The sequence below is a fragment of the Dipodomys merriami genome, unplaced genomic scaffold, assembly GCF_024711535.1.
Source record: "Dipodomys merriami isolate MVZ:Mamm:240054 unplaced genomic scaffold, mDipMer1.0.p SCAF_4, whole genome shotgun sequence".
NCBI classification, from domain to species: domain Eukaryota; kingdom Metazoa; phylum Chordata; class Mammalia; order Rodentia; family Heteromyidae; genus Dipodomys; species Dipodomys merriami.
In genome coordinates this window covers 61,921,219-61,937,310 of record NW_027205603.1, presented here as the reverse complement: position 1 = coordinate 61,937,310, position 16,092 = coordinate 61,921,219, and the positions used below count along the sequence as shown (strand labels likewise).

Sequence of the window (16,092 nt, the reverse complement as noted above, 5' to 3'; positions counted from 1 at the left end):
CTAATGACTCAAAGTATTTAATAAGTTGCCTTGCACATAGTGAGCTTTCCATAAATGCCAGTGGTGATTTATTAGTATTTCCTCTCAATAAATGTCAGTGGTTATAAATGCCAGCACAGTTATTGTTTTCTCTGCCTGCAATAACCTATCTGTACTTTCAACTCTCTTTATGTACCAAATTCTTAACTTTTCTCTTGAGTGTCAGTTTAGAAATGTCTCCATTAGCAAATATCTGACTGTCTTGTATGGGTCACACACTTCCAGAAAGCCTTTCCTGATCCCCCTAGATTGGATAACAGACTTTTCAGATAATTAATACTCACCTACTAACTGTAAGCTAGGATAGAATAAAGTTTGCTCTTAGAAATATATTCTTACAGTCTGTAATTAGTCAATAGTGTTAGGAAAAACATGGGAAACAAAAGTATACCGTACACCATTTTAAAATAAAAGTACTATAACAAATTTAAAACAAAACAGACCCCTAGATAAATAATTCTTTAAAAAAAAAAAAGATCTTAGCCAGAGCTGTGGAGCATGCCTATAATCCTAACTACATGAGAGGTAGAGAGCAGGAAAATCACAGTTTGAAGCCAGTCAGGATAAAAAGGTATCCTCACTCAATTAATAAGCTGAGCATGGCAGCTATACCTGACATCCTAGTTACACAGGAGGCCTAAGTTGAAGGATAGAGCTCTAGGTCAGCCCTGGCAAGATTTTATCAAAACTCTTGGAATATAACTAAAGCAAAAGGGATATAGCTCAAGTGGTAGAATGAGTACTTGACCAGCGAGTTTGTGAGAGACCGAGTTCAAATCCCAATACTGAGAGAGAGAGAAAAAATGATTATAGTCAGTCATGATAGTACACCCCTGGAATCCTAGCTAACACAAGAGTTAGAGTCACAGTAGCAGAAGAACCACAATCTGAGGCCATCCCAGGCAAAAGTCTGAGAACTTCTCTGAAAAACAAACTAAAAAGCAAAAGAACTTGGGATGTTGCTCAAGTGTTAGAGTGCTTCAAGCATTAGTCCTTGAGTTTAATCCCCAGTACCATACAAAAAAATTAAACAACAAACAAATGATCTCTTTGATTTTAACTAGCAATGAGGTAATGCTTCTAAAAGGAAGAAAAGCAATCTTTCATGGACCCGGAACTCAAATGTCTACTTTCCCTCCTTATTCTTGTAGCGATCAGTAGTGCAGTGACTAAGAGTTATTTGCCATTCTCTACAGATTTTATTCCAGTTCTACATTTCAAAGGCAGCTTGTCCTTCTACCCAACATGGCCTAGGTAAGTAGTGTATATGAATTGTACCCCATTTTTCCTCTCTGCTCATATAACCCTGTGTGATTACACACATATACACATGACACACACATGAGGCATTTGGGTTGTTTTGTTTGTTCTTGTTTAACAAAATTGAGATTCCCTAGATGTACTTTCTTCATCATGTAGAAATCCCTCCAAGTCATCTGACAGAACTTTGTTCATGATCTTCTTTTTTTCTCAGTACTTGAGATTGAACCAAGGACCTTCAATTCAAGTGCTCTAACACTTGAGCCAGGCTCCAGTTCTTGCACTAATTTTGTCTTGGCAGTTCTCTGCCTACAACCCTCTTATCCTCTCTTTTGCAAGTAGCTGAGATTATAGGCATGTACTACTCTACCTGGTTCCATTTATGTTCTTAATCACATCTTGGTATAAATAGTTCATATTTTTTTGTGTATGTGTATGTATGTGTGTTGGGAGGGGAGGGTACTAGAGATCAAACCCATGGCTTCAGACATGCTTGGCAAGTGCTCTACCAAGCTATATCCCCAGTTTGGTATTTTGTATTTGATCCATCCATTTCTGTTTCCAGTTGAGCTTCCAGTGACTACAAACAATATTAGAAGAAATATCTTTGAGATGTTTCTTTAAGAACTAGTGAATTAGCCGGGTGCTGGTGGCTCATGCCTGTAATCCTAGCTACTTGGGAGGTTGAGATCTGAGGCTTGCTGTTTGAACCCAGCTGGGCAGGAAAGTCTGTAAGACTCTTATCTCCAATAAACTACTCAGAAAAGACCAGAAATGGTGCTCTGGCTCATGGTAGAGCCTTGAGCACAAAGAGGCTTAGGGACAGTGCCCAAGCCTTGCAAACCTCAGGACTGGCGCACACACACACACACACACACACACACACACACACATACACACACACACATGCACGCACACATGCATGCACACACGCGCACACACACACACCTAATGAATTTCTTTCTGTGGGCTACATTCTCAAGAGTAAAATTGTTGGGTTGAAAAGTATAGGTATTTTTAATCTTATAGGATGTTTCTTGACAGTTTTATAACACGAAGTTCTTACTCCTCTCCCAGCTTTATGTAGAATATCCTTTCCTTTCTCCACATGCAGCTAGCAATAGGTGTTAGCTTTCCCCCATCCAGTTTGATAAGCTTGCAGTGATGACACAATGTTCATATGATGTGCCCTTTCCTGGCACCTAGTGCTTTACAGTATCTTGTCATAGTTAGTGCTACCTGGAATTGATCTTCTGTGACTTTTCTATTCCAATCCTTTCTCTGTCATTCTACATGATAACGTACCTTCTTCTTGGAAGAACTTGTTTAATTTGTGTTCATAGGGCTATGCTATGAATCACCTTGTGTATATTCTCATATAGATTTCTGACATTTCCAATTTGGTATTCCATCCACTGAACTGTTTTGATATTCCATCCACTGTACTGTGTTGCTATTCCCAAGTCATAAATTATTCACATGATGACCATGACTGCATAGTACCCAAGCCAGTCTCACGGCTTTCCCCAACCACACACTGATGGTTATTTTTTCCATGCCTTTCTTGGACATTTAGGGGTGTTTTTTTCACTCACATAAATTCTAAGGATGTTTTAGGCAATTAAAATGACCCATTTTTGGATTCCATTTGGAATTGAACTAAATTTATAGATTGGTTGAGGAACAATTAACGTTTTTTATGCTATTAAGTCATCTCAAACCAGAAAATGTTATACTGAGTGCAGATCTTCTTTAACTGTCTGCTCATATGACTTTCCTATGAACTTCTTGTTACATAAATTCCTATTGTTTTTTTAGAAAGGATGTAGGTCTGTTATTCCAGCATTTGAGAGGCTGAGAAAGGCAATAGGGTTGGAGGCCAGCCCAGTCTACATCATGAGAGCCTGTCTCAAAGAAAAAAATAGGAGTTTTACTACAATATGCTTATATACTTGTGATTTCTCTTGCATGAATCTTTCAGTTTAGAAATTCAGCTCTTTTTCCTCAAGTAAAAGGTTTCTTATTTAACAACTTTTTACATTGTTTTCTGTCTTGTAATCTATTTCTCTCTCTCTCTTGAATTGTTATTATTTGTCTACTAAGTGGTCTGAATAGAAATCCTCCAAATCTTATCTGTCATAATCTCCATTTGAGATTGGCTTGATCATGCTCATCATGAATTTCCACTAATTCACATGTGAACAGCAGCGACCATTTGATACTTCATTCAATTCTTGATTTCTTCATTGGGAAATATTTTTTATTATCTGTGCTTTTAGTCTTCATTTAATAAATTGTTCTTATTATTTCTTTGCAAATATGCTTGAGCTCTTGGGTGTATATATAGTTCCCAACCTAGTTTTAATCTGTCTTCTATAATAGTTTCATTCCCTTGGCTATGTGTTTGCATTGTTCTGTCTGTTTTTCTCTCTCTGGCTGCCAAAGGCCAAGAGATGGGATTATTGCTGGCTGGGTGAAATGACATTCCATTGTCTGGATGTACCACAGTTTATTTATCTATTCAGCTACTGAAGGACATCTTGCTTGTGTCCAAGTTTGGGAAATTATGAACAAAGCTTTTGCAAGCATCCATGTTCAGGCATTTATGGGAACATTGTTTTTCAGTTACTTGGATAAATACCAGGAAGTATGGTTTGTGGGTTATGTGGCCTTCATGTATTCACTGGTATTTGGTGTTTTGGCTGTTCCAATAGGTGTACAGTAGCTCTTAATCAGGTGGATTTTCTTGTTGAATTTTAAGAGTTCTTGATACATTTTGGATGAGAATCCTTTGTTGGATATGTCTTTTGCATGTATTTTATCTTGATATTTGAGAAAGTCTCTCAAGACTTCTCCTCTAGTTAATATGTTGAGACTTCATCCCCAATGTGACAGAATAGGGCAGTAGACCCTTTGATGAGTGACTTTTATAAAAGAGATCCCAAGGGGCTGGGAAGGTGGCTCAGTGGTAGAGTGCTTGCCTTGCATGGCTGAGGCCCTGGGTTCAATTCTCAGCACCACATAAGAAAAAAGAAAAAAGCCGGAAGTGGCACTATGGCTCAAGTGGTAGAGCGCTAGCCTTGAGCTGAAGAGCTGAGGGACAGCGTCCAGGCCCAGAGTTCAGGCCCCACGACCGGACCCAAAATAAATAAATAAATAAATAAAAGAGATCCCAACTCTCCTGCCATATAAGAACACAAAACAAAAAATGGCTACCTGGCTGGCAACATGATCTTATGTTTTCCATAATGGTAAGAAATTAAAATAAATAAATGTTGTGTTACTTAGAAACTTACTTATAAGCTACCCAATATATTGTATTTTTGTGACAGAAGCCCAAATAAACTCAGAAAACCAGAAATGTGGCAGCAAGGTTCAACCAATGTGAATCTAAATCACACTGAGACAGCCCTTTTCACTCACCAGAGTGGCTATAATCAGACTGACAGACAGGGATTCGTTTTCATCATCCTTAGTCCATACAGCTATCTTTTTATTTATTTTTAATTTGCTTTTGTTAAATTATTAAACGAATGTCTGTGAACCTGCCCTGCATATCTAAGAGCTACAGCTATCCCAAGTTTCAAACTTACCTGTGTACTCTTTTCCTCAACTCCAAAAACAACTCTTTCCTGAGTTTTGTGTTCATCATTTTCCTATGTACTCAAACAATATGTTGTTTAGTTTTGCTTTTTTTATATCTCAGGCATGCTATTCTCATTCCCCATTATGTTACCAAAATTCACCCACATCAGTTTAGATAGCTGTAGTTCACACATTCTATTGAGTAAATATGTCACATAATAATTTATCTATCCTGCTAGTAGTAGGAACATCCATCAGAATGAATGTGTAAGCAATGCACAAGTATATGCCTAGAAGTAGAATTGCTGGGTTACAAGAGATGAAAGTGTACAACTTTACAAGATGCAATAATGCCAAGTTGTTTTCCAAAATAGCGGTAGCAATTTCCATTCCTGCTTACAATGTACAAATGATTCTGTTGAACTACATCTTTTCCTGTATTTGGTATTGTCAAATTTTTTATTTTTGCCCATTGAGAGAGTGCAAATTGATATTTCATTGTGGTCTTGATTTTCATTTCCCTTTTTAGTAATAATCTGTAATATCTCTACAAATGGTTTTTGGTCATGTTATTTTTTTTTAATGAAATCCCTGTTTATTTCTTTTCTTTGTTTTTCTATAAGGTTGCTGGTCTTTTTATTATTAACTTGAAAGAGTACTCTGTACTCTAATAAGATTATTTTCTATTACATATATTACCAGTATTTTCACTCAATATATGACATAAATCTTTATTTTTGATAGTCTCTTTTGATGAGAACTGATTATTTTAATGTAGCTAAATATATAAGGTTTTTTCTCTTTTGTGGACAACATACTTTGATGTATTGTTTTAAGAATCCATGATCAGAATTGTATTCACTTATAAAATCTAAGACTAGAAGTTTTTGCATTTGGATTATAAATCTTTAGTGAATTGAAAATTGATTTTCAAATTTGGTATGAGGTAGGGATCCAATTTCACTTGTTCCTGTTGCTTTAAAATAATCATGTCTGCCTTCAAGTCGCTCTGGTAGGAAGAATGACAGCCTAAGAACGCCTCTCACTGTGAATTTTTTCACTAGAATCAAGGAGGAGATGACTATGTCAAACCTTGGTGAAAACACAAATATAAATTACTGCCCAGAGATTTGTTATCAGATGGTAGGAATAGGAAGAGTCTTCAGAGTTCTAGAATTTATCACTCACCCTCCATAGATGCTTCAACTAAATTACCCAGGACAAGTCATTATCTGACTCATTTAAGATTATCTCTGAGAAAATATTTCTCATTCCAACCTTTGATTGTTTTTATCAGAAAGTTTCCCTTTGCTTACTCATATAAAACCATGCTCAATTCCTTTATCTTGAGCCCCTACAGGAAAATAATTTATTATGTTGCAGTGATAATTTGCATGTGTATCACAGATCTCCCCAAATATCATAAGCCTAAATTAGTTTAAATTAACATTGTAAGTAAAGGTTTGGAACCTGATTCTACAAAACTTTTATTATCCTCTCTTATTTGCCTTATTTACCTCTCTTTTGGATCATGTGAGAGTACTAAATGGGTCATAGCTTAGCAAAGAGAATACTGATGGTTCCTTTTTAATGTTTTTCAGTTGTAAAGTATTACACTGTTTCATCTTATTTAAGCCTAATTCTATTTATTGTTGACCCTGATGAACCTTCAGAAGGGAATAAATTGACTGTCAGAGTTGAAAACACTAATTTTTCAACAATAAATACAACAAGGGCATAAAAATGAAATTAGAAATTATGAATTGAAATCAAATACTAAGGTTTTTAGATAACAGAAAAACAAAGGACAAAAATAAATTAGTGATGGTTCCATGTTAGCCTACCAATGTGAATAATTAAAATGAGAAAGCCCTTCTTACGATTCAAATGCAAACAAAGTGTTACTCTTGGATGTATATTTTATTTGTTAATAAAAGTTATACATTTCTTTTTACTTATCAAATATTAAGAACAAGCTGGAGCATTATTTACCATAGCTAAGATATGGAACCAACCCAGATGCCCCTCAGTAGATGAATGGATCAAGAAAATGTGGTATATATACACAATGGAATTCTATGCCTCCATCAGAAAGAATGACATTTCCCCATTTGTTAGGAAATGGAAAGGCTTGGAAAAAATTATATTAAGTGAAGTAAGCCAGGCCCAAAGAAGCATAGGTCCCATGGTTTCCCTTATCTGCAATATCTAGTATAGGTATGAGTCAAGCAGAAAAGGTCAGATAATGTGATGTTAGGAAAATGAACCCTTAAATATGTATTTTAATGTTTTCGTTTCTTTCATGCATATGTTTCTAACGCATTTATAAGATTATTTCTTTGTTGCTTTGTATGTCCCTCCCCCACAGTGTAACCCCCGCTTTCACTATATTTGATGTCAGTATAACATGTGGAGGAGATGGGGGCAAACAAGTCGTTTAAGGATTCAGGTGGACCTGTTGCAACAATGAGAAGTACAAAATGTCATGTCAAAACCAGCTTTACAATGTCGGTGGGGGGGGGAGGGGGGTATAATTGGGTGGGGGGAGGGGGGAGGCTGAGAAGGGAGGTGAAGGGTAAACAATGGAGGAGGCTGCAATGCTTGGTAAGAAATGTATGCATTATCCTACCCATGTAATTGTAGCCCCTCTGTACAGTATGTTCTCAAATAAAATAAAATTAAATTAAAAAAATAATAAATAAATAAATAAATAAATAAATAAATAAATAAATAAATTTTTTTTTAAAAAAAGAACAAGCTGGAGAAACCTATGCAAACCTTGTCATCTTAAGAAAAGCCATAAATTTTTCATCTCTTCCTATTTTATTCTTACATTTCCCCCTGTTAAAATATTATTCTGGGTAGCTCTCAGTGTGCTTGCCTTTAGTATTCTCAGCAAAGATCTCTTGTCATGTGCTGAAGGGTTAACTTTTTAAAACTTAGGGCATGAATTACAGTTCTTCTGTATCTTTTTAGAGGTCTCCAGGTAGAACTAAGTAGTAAGTCATAGAGACACAGGTGCCTTTGTTAATGATGGTTTCATGGCCTTGGTGGACAACAGGAAGCAGTAATACATGCATAGAGGCAAGGACAGGGGGAAGATATATAAGATTTAACTTTTTCATGTTTTATTGTTATTAAAAAGGTGATTTCTTTTTGGATAATGTCACTCCTTCCCTTGCTCTCTCCCAGCTTTTCCTTCCCAGACCCCTTATATAGTTCATTTTCAACACAGAGCCTAGTGAGTACCATTGCTGCGATTGTCTACCCTGTGTCCCTCCATTTCTGTGCCTTTCTTTACCCTCCCAAAGACAGATAAATGAACGAACAAGACCAAAAGAAAAGAAACAAAAACAGCAACAAAGGAAAAAGCTCTTGTTTCTATTTCCTGGAGTTCATTTTGATAAATACTATTTATATGAACAGATGCACATAGTGATTGTGCCTTTGTGTTTTTCTCCTAAGAATATCCTCCACTGGTCTCACTGTGTGTGAATGCCTGGAGTCCTGTTATTTGTCATGACCCAGAGGATTTTAGATCTAGCTTCCACATAGGAGAGAAAAAATGCACCATTTGTCTCTCTGAACTTGGCTTACCTCACTTAACATGACTTGTTGTATGTTCATCCATTTCCCTGCAAATGATACAATAGTATCCTTTGTTTTTTAATTAAGTTACTTTATTGTTATTATAAAGGTGGTGTACAGAGGGATTACAATTACATGAGTCAGGTAATGAGTACATTTCCTTTGGTCCAGTGTCTTCTGTTCCCTCATTCTCTCCCAGTCCCTCCCCATCCCATCTCTACCTGTAAGTTGTGTATTTCCCTTTCATCAGTGTCCAGTAAGCTCCACTGCTGAACTTTTCATGCTTTTCCCCCTCCTATTCTGTATTCTTTCCATTGGCTGTGTAAAATTCCACACTGTTTGTGTATAGGTACCATAGTTTTTTGATCCATTCATTTACTTAAGATTTAATTTTTATTTTGTCAAAACTCTGCTATGTAGTCTAGTAATAGATGAAGGTTTAACTGAGGCTGAGACTAAAACACATTTCAACCCTTTTTTTTTTTTTTTTGCTGGTCCTGGGGCTTGAACTCAAGGCCTAGGCATTGTACCTGAGCTTCTTCTACTCAAGGCTAGCACTTCACCACTTGAGCCACAGCACCAGTTCCGGCTTTTTCTGTGCGTGTGGTGCTGAGGAATTGAACCCAGGGCCTCATGCATGCTAGGAGAGCGCTCTACCACTAGGCCCCGTTCCTAGTCCCTAAAACACATTTAAATGTTGAAAATGACTAACAAACGAAATCTACAGACTACATTCTCTGGGAATTAATTAATGGACTACAAATTATATTTCGTCTTTGCTTTGTGTTCAAAGATGTGTACTAACAACTCTTTTCTCCAATAAAATTGGAAACTAAACAGGCTCTTCAAGGTTGAGATCAAAGGGCTCTTGGTTTCTTGCTTATACTATGACATAAATGTGATGAATTTTGAATAAATCATTCTATTTTTCATCTGGTTTTGTCAGTGTGCTAAGTGGGAGTTACCAACACATTTTACATGGTTTTATTTGATATAAAAATAGTTCACTACGATTAAGTACTGCATGATGGGTTTATTAGCTCAAATCCTCATTTCTCCTTTAAGAATCTGTAAAACATCTGAGTTCTGGTCCATCCTTAGTTTAGATGCATTCTAAATTTAGATCTAAAAAGTGAAATATGGAGGGGGAAAAAAACTCAGCAAAGGAACATCAATAACTATATTTTTAGAGAGAAATGAAAGGAAAGAATGAAACTATTCTCTTCTGTTCTAAGTTTCAACTTTATGCTTCAAAAACACAAGCGTAATAAAACTATAGTGGAGATTTTCTATGCAAAAGTGTTGAAATGCTGTAGATTCTAAGCGGGAAAGTGACAGAGGACAGTAAGGAGCAGTTTGTGCTCTCCTCTTCTCTGTCTCACCTTGTTGTTTCACTGTATTTATTATTTTGCAGTCCTGGGAGTGATGCTCAGAGCCTCACAGGTTCAGCAAGTTACATCTCCTACCAATCTGTGCCACCTGTGACCTGTAGGCACCTGTGGTTCCTGGGGGAAGATACACTGCCTTTCAGCTGGCAGTGACTACTAGCTTCTCCAATGGCACTGTGACCCCTGGTGGCACACAGGACTACGGGAACCTGGGGCCCTCCCTGAGTCAGCTTGGTGCAGTTCCCACACTTCACTTGGTTTATGTTTTTTGTTCCTGGTGACTGTTCAGAAAACTTAGAAAGGCAGTGGGTAAAAGGGAAGGACATAAAGAAGCAAATGGTTGGTGGAGAGTTGCTAATGACCATTTTTCTTGTCCTCTTCAGTGGCAAATGATTGCTCATTGTTCGCTGCTCCTTTCATTGAACATTTTTATGTCCTAGGGAGGATGCTATCCTGTAGATTTATGCGGTGGACCTCAATAGAGCATACAGTCAGTGACTTTTTCAGCGAATCTGTCTGGTTTTTTAGTGAATTTAAGAAGCTATGTTCTTCAGCTCCCACAGTCGTTTTCCAATCGTGGAAGTTCCCTTGGGTTTTGTTTAAGGTATCTGGGGGTGGGAAGGGGCAGTATTTGCATGGATGATGTGGGAGAGAAGAGTCTAAATGAGACAGGAGTTGTTTTGGACAGTGAGGAAGTCAGAAGGGAACTGATATGTATAATATCTGTTTATGTTTATATGTATAAATTTATGTATATAGTATATCACTTGAAGAAAATAAAGCAAGACAATGCTATGAATGGTTGACATGTCTTAAATTTTAATGGTTTGTCTGGTGTCTCTCTCTTTTCATAACATACTTCTCTTAGAAACTTTTATTCTGTTTTTCTGCGCAACAAAAATTGGGGCTTTTTAGTTTTACTTTTAAGATCTAGGCCATAAGGAGGCCTTAAGGGGTAGAAGTGTTATTGCTTTTCTTTTTCTTTTTCTTTTTCTTTTTTTTTTTAAGGAAATGCATACTTTGTAACAACTAAGGTTGGGTTGAAAATAGCATTGCACATTCCATCTGCACAAAATGCAATGACATTTGAAGGTGAAGGTGGCCAGGGAACAAAGCTTCTGTAAGCAGTGCTTTTCAATTAAGTATGCCTAGGCCAAAGCTTGGCACAGCTCATTCCCAAAGGCCTCCAACCCCAGTGCCTCCTTTCTCTACCATCTCATAGCTCCGTATGGGCTCCTGGGCATCTATCATGGGCTCTAAACAACTTGACTAAATGTCTTGGAGTCTTTAAAACACAATTTAGCTCAGATCCCCTAGAAGGAGAACCCATGAGAGAACTTCACATGCGCAGGACATGTGGACAAGAGCAGGGTCTCAGGAGACCCTTATAGGGTGGTGGAGGCAGCAAGAGAGGGAAGAGGAAGGACTTCCACCAGATTCTCTTAATCTCTGGAGCGTGAATTATACAGCAGTGGGTCCTGCCCTGAGACAGTAAACAGGACTTTTATAGCCTGCCCAGGGCTCCTGACCCCTGGTGAGCGCACCTCAGCTCCATAGGGACTTCCACTATGCAAAGGCAAATGGGTCCTCTGGATACAGAGGTGGGGGTGAGCCTTTAGCTTCAGCACCTACAGAAGCTTCCTACACCAACCAACAGACAACGAATGCCAAGGAGTCTGGGGGGAGGCACCTTCATCTGCTTCATATTGGCATGGGGAGTTCTTCATGCTTTCAGCATAGGTGAAACATTCTGGGATAGAATTAACTGACATACAAAGAGATTGGTGACTGCCTGTATTGTGGGGTGAGTCCCCTTGGCAGAAATCTGTCATGGATAGATGTGTGGATTAAACTGAGAAACAAAGTGGGCCAGCATGATCTAATCCAGGCATAAATTAAGGAGAGGATATTAACCACTAAATGCAATGACAACTAATACATAGACTGCAGAGTGCTCACAGTATGCCAGGCACTGTTGTAAGCCCTTTGCCTAACGGAGTAGATTTAATCCTCACAAAAACTGGGTGAGGCAGATACTGTTTTTAGTCCCAGTTTACAGATAAGGAAATCTATGCACAGAATAGTTACTAATTGTTACTAATAGTTACTAATTGGCCTGAGTTTTGAATCCAACTGGGCTTTGCTAAGTCCTGTACTCAGTGAGCTCCCTGTAACCCCATTACCACCTCCCCAATTCACAGTTCCATTACCACTGCCAAGCAAGTAAGTATGGGTATGCATTAGTTTTGTGTGGCTACTGTAACAAAGTACCTCAAACTGAGTGATTTAAAGCACACATCTACTATCTTCCCATTCTGGAAGTCAGAGTCTTTAACTGGGGTAATCTCCAGCCAAATTCATGTAGTCATTTGTTCAGTCTGTCATTCATTTAACATTTATTTTCCACACACCACAGACTGTTGCATGAGAGAAATCATCCTCTGTTGTGTTTGAGACATTTTACATTTGAGGGCCAATTTGCTAAGGGCCTAGATAATTCCAACCAATACAAATAAGTTCGAGAGTGCAGTATTCAATATGGCAAACATAGGCCAATTCCTCCAAGTCAGAATGCCTTCCATCACAAGACTTATTATTTAAGTTAGATTATTTGCAATTTATAAACATTATAATGAAATATATATAACATGAAATTGGCTACCTAAACCATTTTTAAATGTAGGGTTCAGTACTGTTTAATGAATATGAATATTCCTATTTGTGTACGATCAAGCTCTAGAATTATTTCACTTAGCAGAATGTTCTGAAGATTTATTTATGTTGTAGCATATGTTAAAAACATCCTTCCAGGGGCTGGGAAGGTGGCTCAGTGGTAGAGCGCTTGCCTTGCATGCATGAGGCCCTGGGTTCGATTCCTCAGCACCACATAAGCAAGAAAGAAAAAAGCCGGAAGTAGTGCTGTGGCTCAAGTGGTAGAGTGCTAGCCTTGAGCTGAAGAGCTGAGGGACAGCGGCCAGGCCAGAGTTCAGGCCCCACGACCGGACCCAAAAAAACAAAAACAAAACAAAAAACAAAAAACTTCCTTCCATTTTTGTTAAGGCTGAAGACTAAGTTACATTTTCTTTATCCAGTCACCCTTTTGTAGAGCTTCTGTCTGCCTATCTATAGCTCTCCAGAGTCTAGGAGCCTTTTCTATAAGAAGATAACCCAAAGGTAATATTTAGTTTACCTCTTTATTACTCCATCTTATCCACCTTTCCCAACCAATTGCATTCTAGCTGAAATGACACATTCAGATATTTAGCAGAATCAATGCACGAACAGATGCAAAGGAAGGTTAAAGACTACTTGAGGACGACCCATTGTAACAACGAGATATACAATACAGTATATTGAAAATGAACTTTACAACTTGCGGGGGGGGGGGAGGAGGAGTTGGGGAGGTGGGGATGAAAGGGATAGTAGGGTCAAAACAAAGGAGGGGGATAACAATGCTCAATAGGAAATGGACTCATTACCTTGCTCATGTAACTGTAACTTCCCTGTACAGTATCTTTACAATAAAAATATACATATTAAAAAAGTACTTGAGGATTCTCTAGTATGTTCCCTTATGTCTTGGTGGGCCATGCAAAATCTAAAAATCTGGGCTGGGAAGGTGGCTCAGTGGTAGAGGGCTTGCCTCATGTGCATGAGGCCCTGGGTTTGACTCCTCAGCACCACATAAGCAGAAAAAGCCAGAAGTGGCACTATGGCTCAAGTAGTAGGGCACTAGCCTTGAGCTGAAGAGTTGAGGGACAGCACCCAAGCCCAGAGTTCAGGCCCCACGACCGACAAAAAAAATTTTTTTTAAATCCATCAAAAATATAAGCCATAAACAGTATTACTTCAAGAGATAAAGCCTGAGACAGACATGAAAGCATCCAAATTATATTCATTAGTCTGATACTTTTTATTTGCCTCATGCTACACAACAGAACACAAATTTATAGCTGTCTTATGATTGCACCGCTTTTTGCTCTATTATCTTGAAGAAAAGGCATATAATTTATACTACTATCTTTTAAAAATGATGCTTTTGTTTAGCTTTAGAACAGAAAATGGATGATTCAAAAACTAATTTAGGTCAGAAGTTAGAGTTCTTTCACTAACTCAACAATTCAGAAAGCTTAGATTTAGTTTTTGTTGTTTTAAAGAGGACCATGAGCTGGATGTGTCAGCATACATCTGTAATCACAGGTACTCGGGAGTCTGAGACAGGAGATCTGTGAGCATGAGGAAAGTTTGAAGCCAGCCCAGACAAAGCTAGTGAGATCTTGTCTCCAAAAAAAGTAATAAAAACATAATAGTTATAATAGTGAAAAGAAAATTTAGGTATGAGGCTCAAGTGATGGAATGCCTGTCCAGCCAGCAGAAGGCCCTAAATTCAACCCTCAGTATCACAAACAAAATAAACAACAACAAAAACTTGTGACCTTCATTTTTGGTATTCATCCTACATATTCATTGGCAAATATGCACAAGGTTGTATGAACAAGGGTATTGGTTTGGAGTATTGTTTGTGTAAGAAAGTTAAATGTTCTAAATGCCCACACATAGGAGAATGGTTATTTAAATCAGAATAAGGCAATACTATAGAATAATTTCTGGGCAGTTAAAAGAATGTAACACATAACTATATCCTCACTTGGAAACTCTTCAAACATATTGTTTGTCAAAGAAATAAAAGGCAGGCCACAGATTACTACATACAATATTCATTTATTCAACCCATATTTATTGAGAGTCAACTCAGTGCATGGTGGTGGTGAGGATTTAATGACATAATTGATGTAAACATTACTTAGAACACATTCCAAAACATCTATTAAGTGCTCCAAATGTTTACTATTTTATTAGATAATCTTCTGCTTATAAAATAATAAAAATAAGCAGAATAAAGTCCAAGGGGCAAAAAAACTAAAGCATAATTCTTCCACTCCATAAGCAGGGCCAGCCCTGGTGAAATTGTGGACTTGGTCTCTATCATTTCCTTACCTTCTTTTCAATCTGCTTCTCTTTAGATTCATACAGACTGGCCATGTCTGTAAAGAAGATGACTATGTACTTGTCCCCTGTCCCCTTCCCCTAAGATTCTGACAGACTTGCTTGCTAATCTGATAAAGCTAGTGTGTCCTAGCAGTCTTTCAGAATGATCATCATTTCTCCACTGAGCACATGTTTTGGAGATCTCCCTTTCTACTGCAGCATTACCCGGTCTCTCCCATGCCTTCTGGTCAGATGGGGGAGTGAGGCAGCAGACAAGACATCACATGGGGTTCTGCAATTGTGTGGCCTGGCTTGGAAGCCAAATCTACTATTTGTTCCTGACTAGGACCTAAGGCAAATTACTCACGTTTTCCAACTTGAATTTCTTCATTTGTAAATTAAGAATAATGAGTACTGTACTTTTGAAGAACCATTTGAAGCATTACTAAGATAATAGCCAGAAAGCACTTGGCACAATAAAGGCACATGGTGTACACCAACGGGTAGAGGCTTGACTGTCTAGATAAATGAGCAGCTAATCCAGACGGCAAGGTTCACATCCACTCTTTCCATGTGTGTGCTGGTCTCTTCTCCCTGTAACTGTGAGCTTCTCAACATCTGTCTTACTAAAACCTATTTCCCTTCCACAGTCAAAATTTCACAGGGGATCTTTCATGTCTTCTTGGGAAGACCAAGGTTGAATGAAACTTTTTGTTGTGGTTGTTTTTATTATGCAGGCAGTACTGGGAATCACTCATGGTTTTATGCACTGATACTCCATTGGCTCTAGTGACTGGTATTTAAACATGTAAAGATGAATGATGTGTTCTACTAGCCATTTTGCTCCAAAAATAATGGAGATGAACACATAGACAATGTGCTAAGTTAAATGACCAAAGCTCTTGATGCAGGAAGAAGAGATACCTTTTTAGAACGAATTGAATACACAAAAATGTGCCCATTAGAAAGGCTGATCCAGCACTTCTATTTCCTTCCAGATCATGAAAGAACATCCCTCCCATCCTATATTCGACCCTCTCCAGCCCGCCCCGGGCCAGGGAAAACACTTTTCCTTCACTCTCTGACCACCAGCAGAGACTTCCTGGAAGGGGACAAATGGAGTGGGAAAGCATGTGACATCATGACATAGGAAGATGTGTACTGGAACGAATAAACCCCGAGGCTATGTTCTGAGCCCCATGCTGACAGCAGGGATGCTTGCCCAGGTCTGGGGCAGGCCCTC

At 38.2% G+C, this 16,092-nt stretch overlaps 1 protein-coding gene across 1 annotated transcript in view; it reads right to left on the bottom strand.

The window, feature by feature from the left end:
- The window catches only part of Sdc2 (syndecan 2), a 132,996-nt gene extending 118,093 nt beyond the window's left edge, over window positions 1–14,903 (bottom strand). The window contains exons 1-2 of the mRNA XM_069991705.1: window positions 14,859–14,903; window positions 13,735–13,787 (exon numbers count right to left, since the gene is read on the bottom strand). Coding sequence (XP_069847806.1) covers window positions 13,735–13,787; window positions 14,859–14,903 — 98 coding nt within the window. The remainder of the gene's footprint in view (window positions 1–13,734; window positions 13,788–14,858) is intronic.
- Between the last annotated feature and the right edge of the window lie 1,189 nt (window positions 14,904–16,092).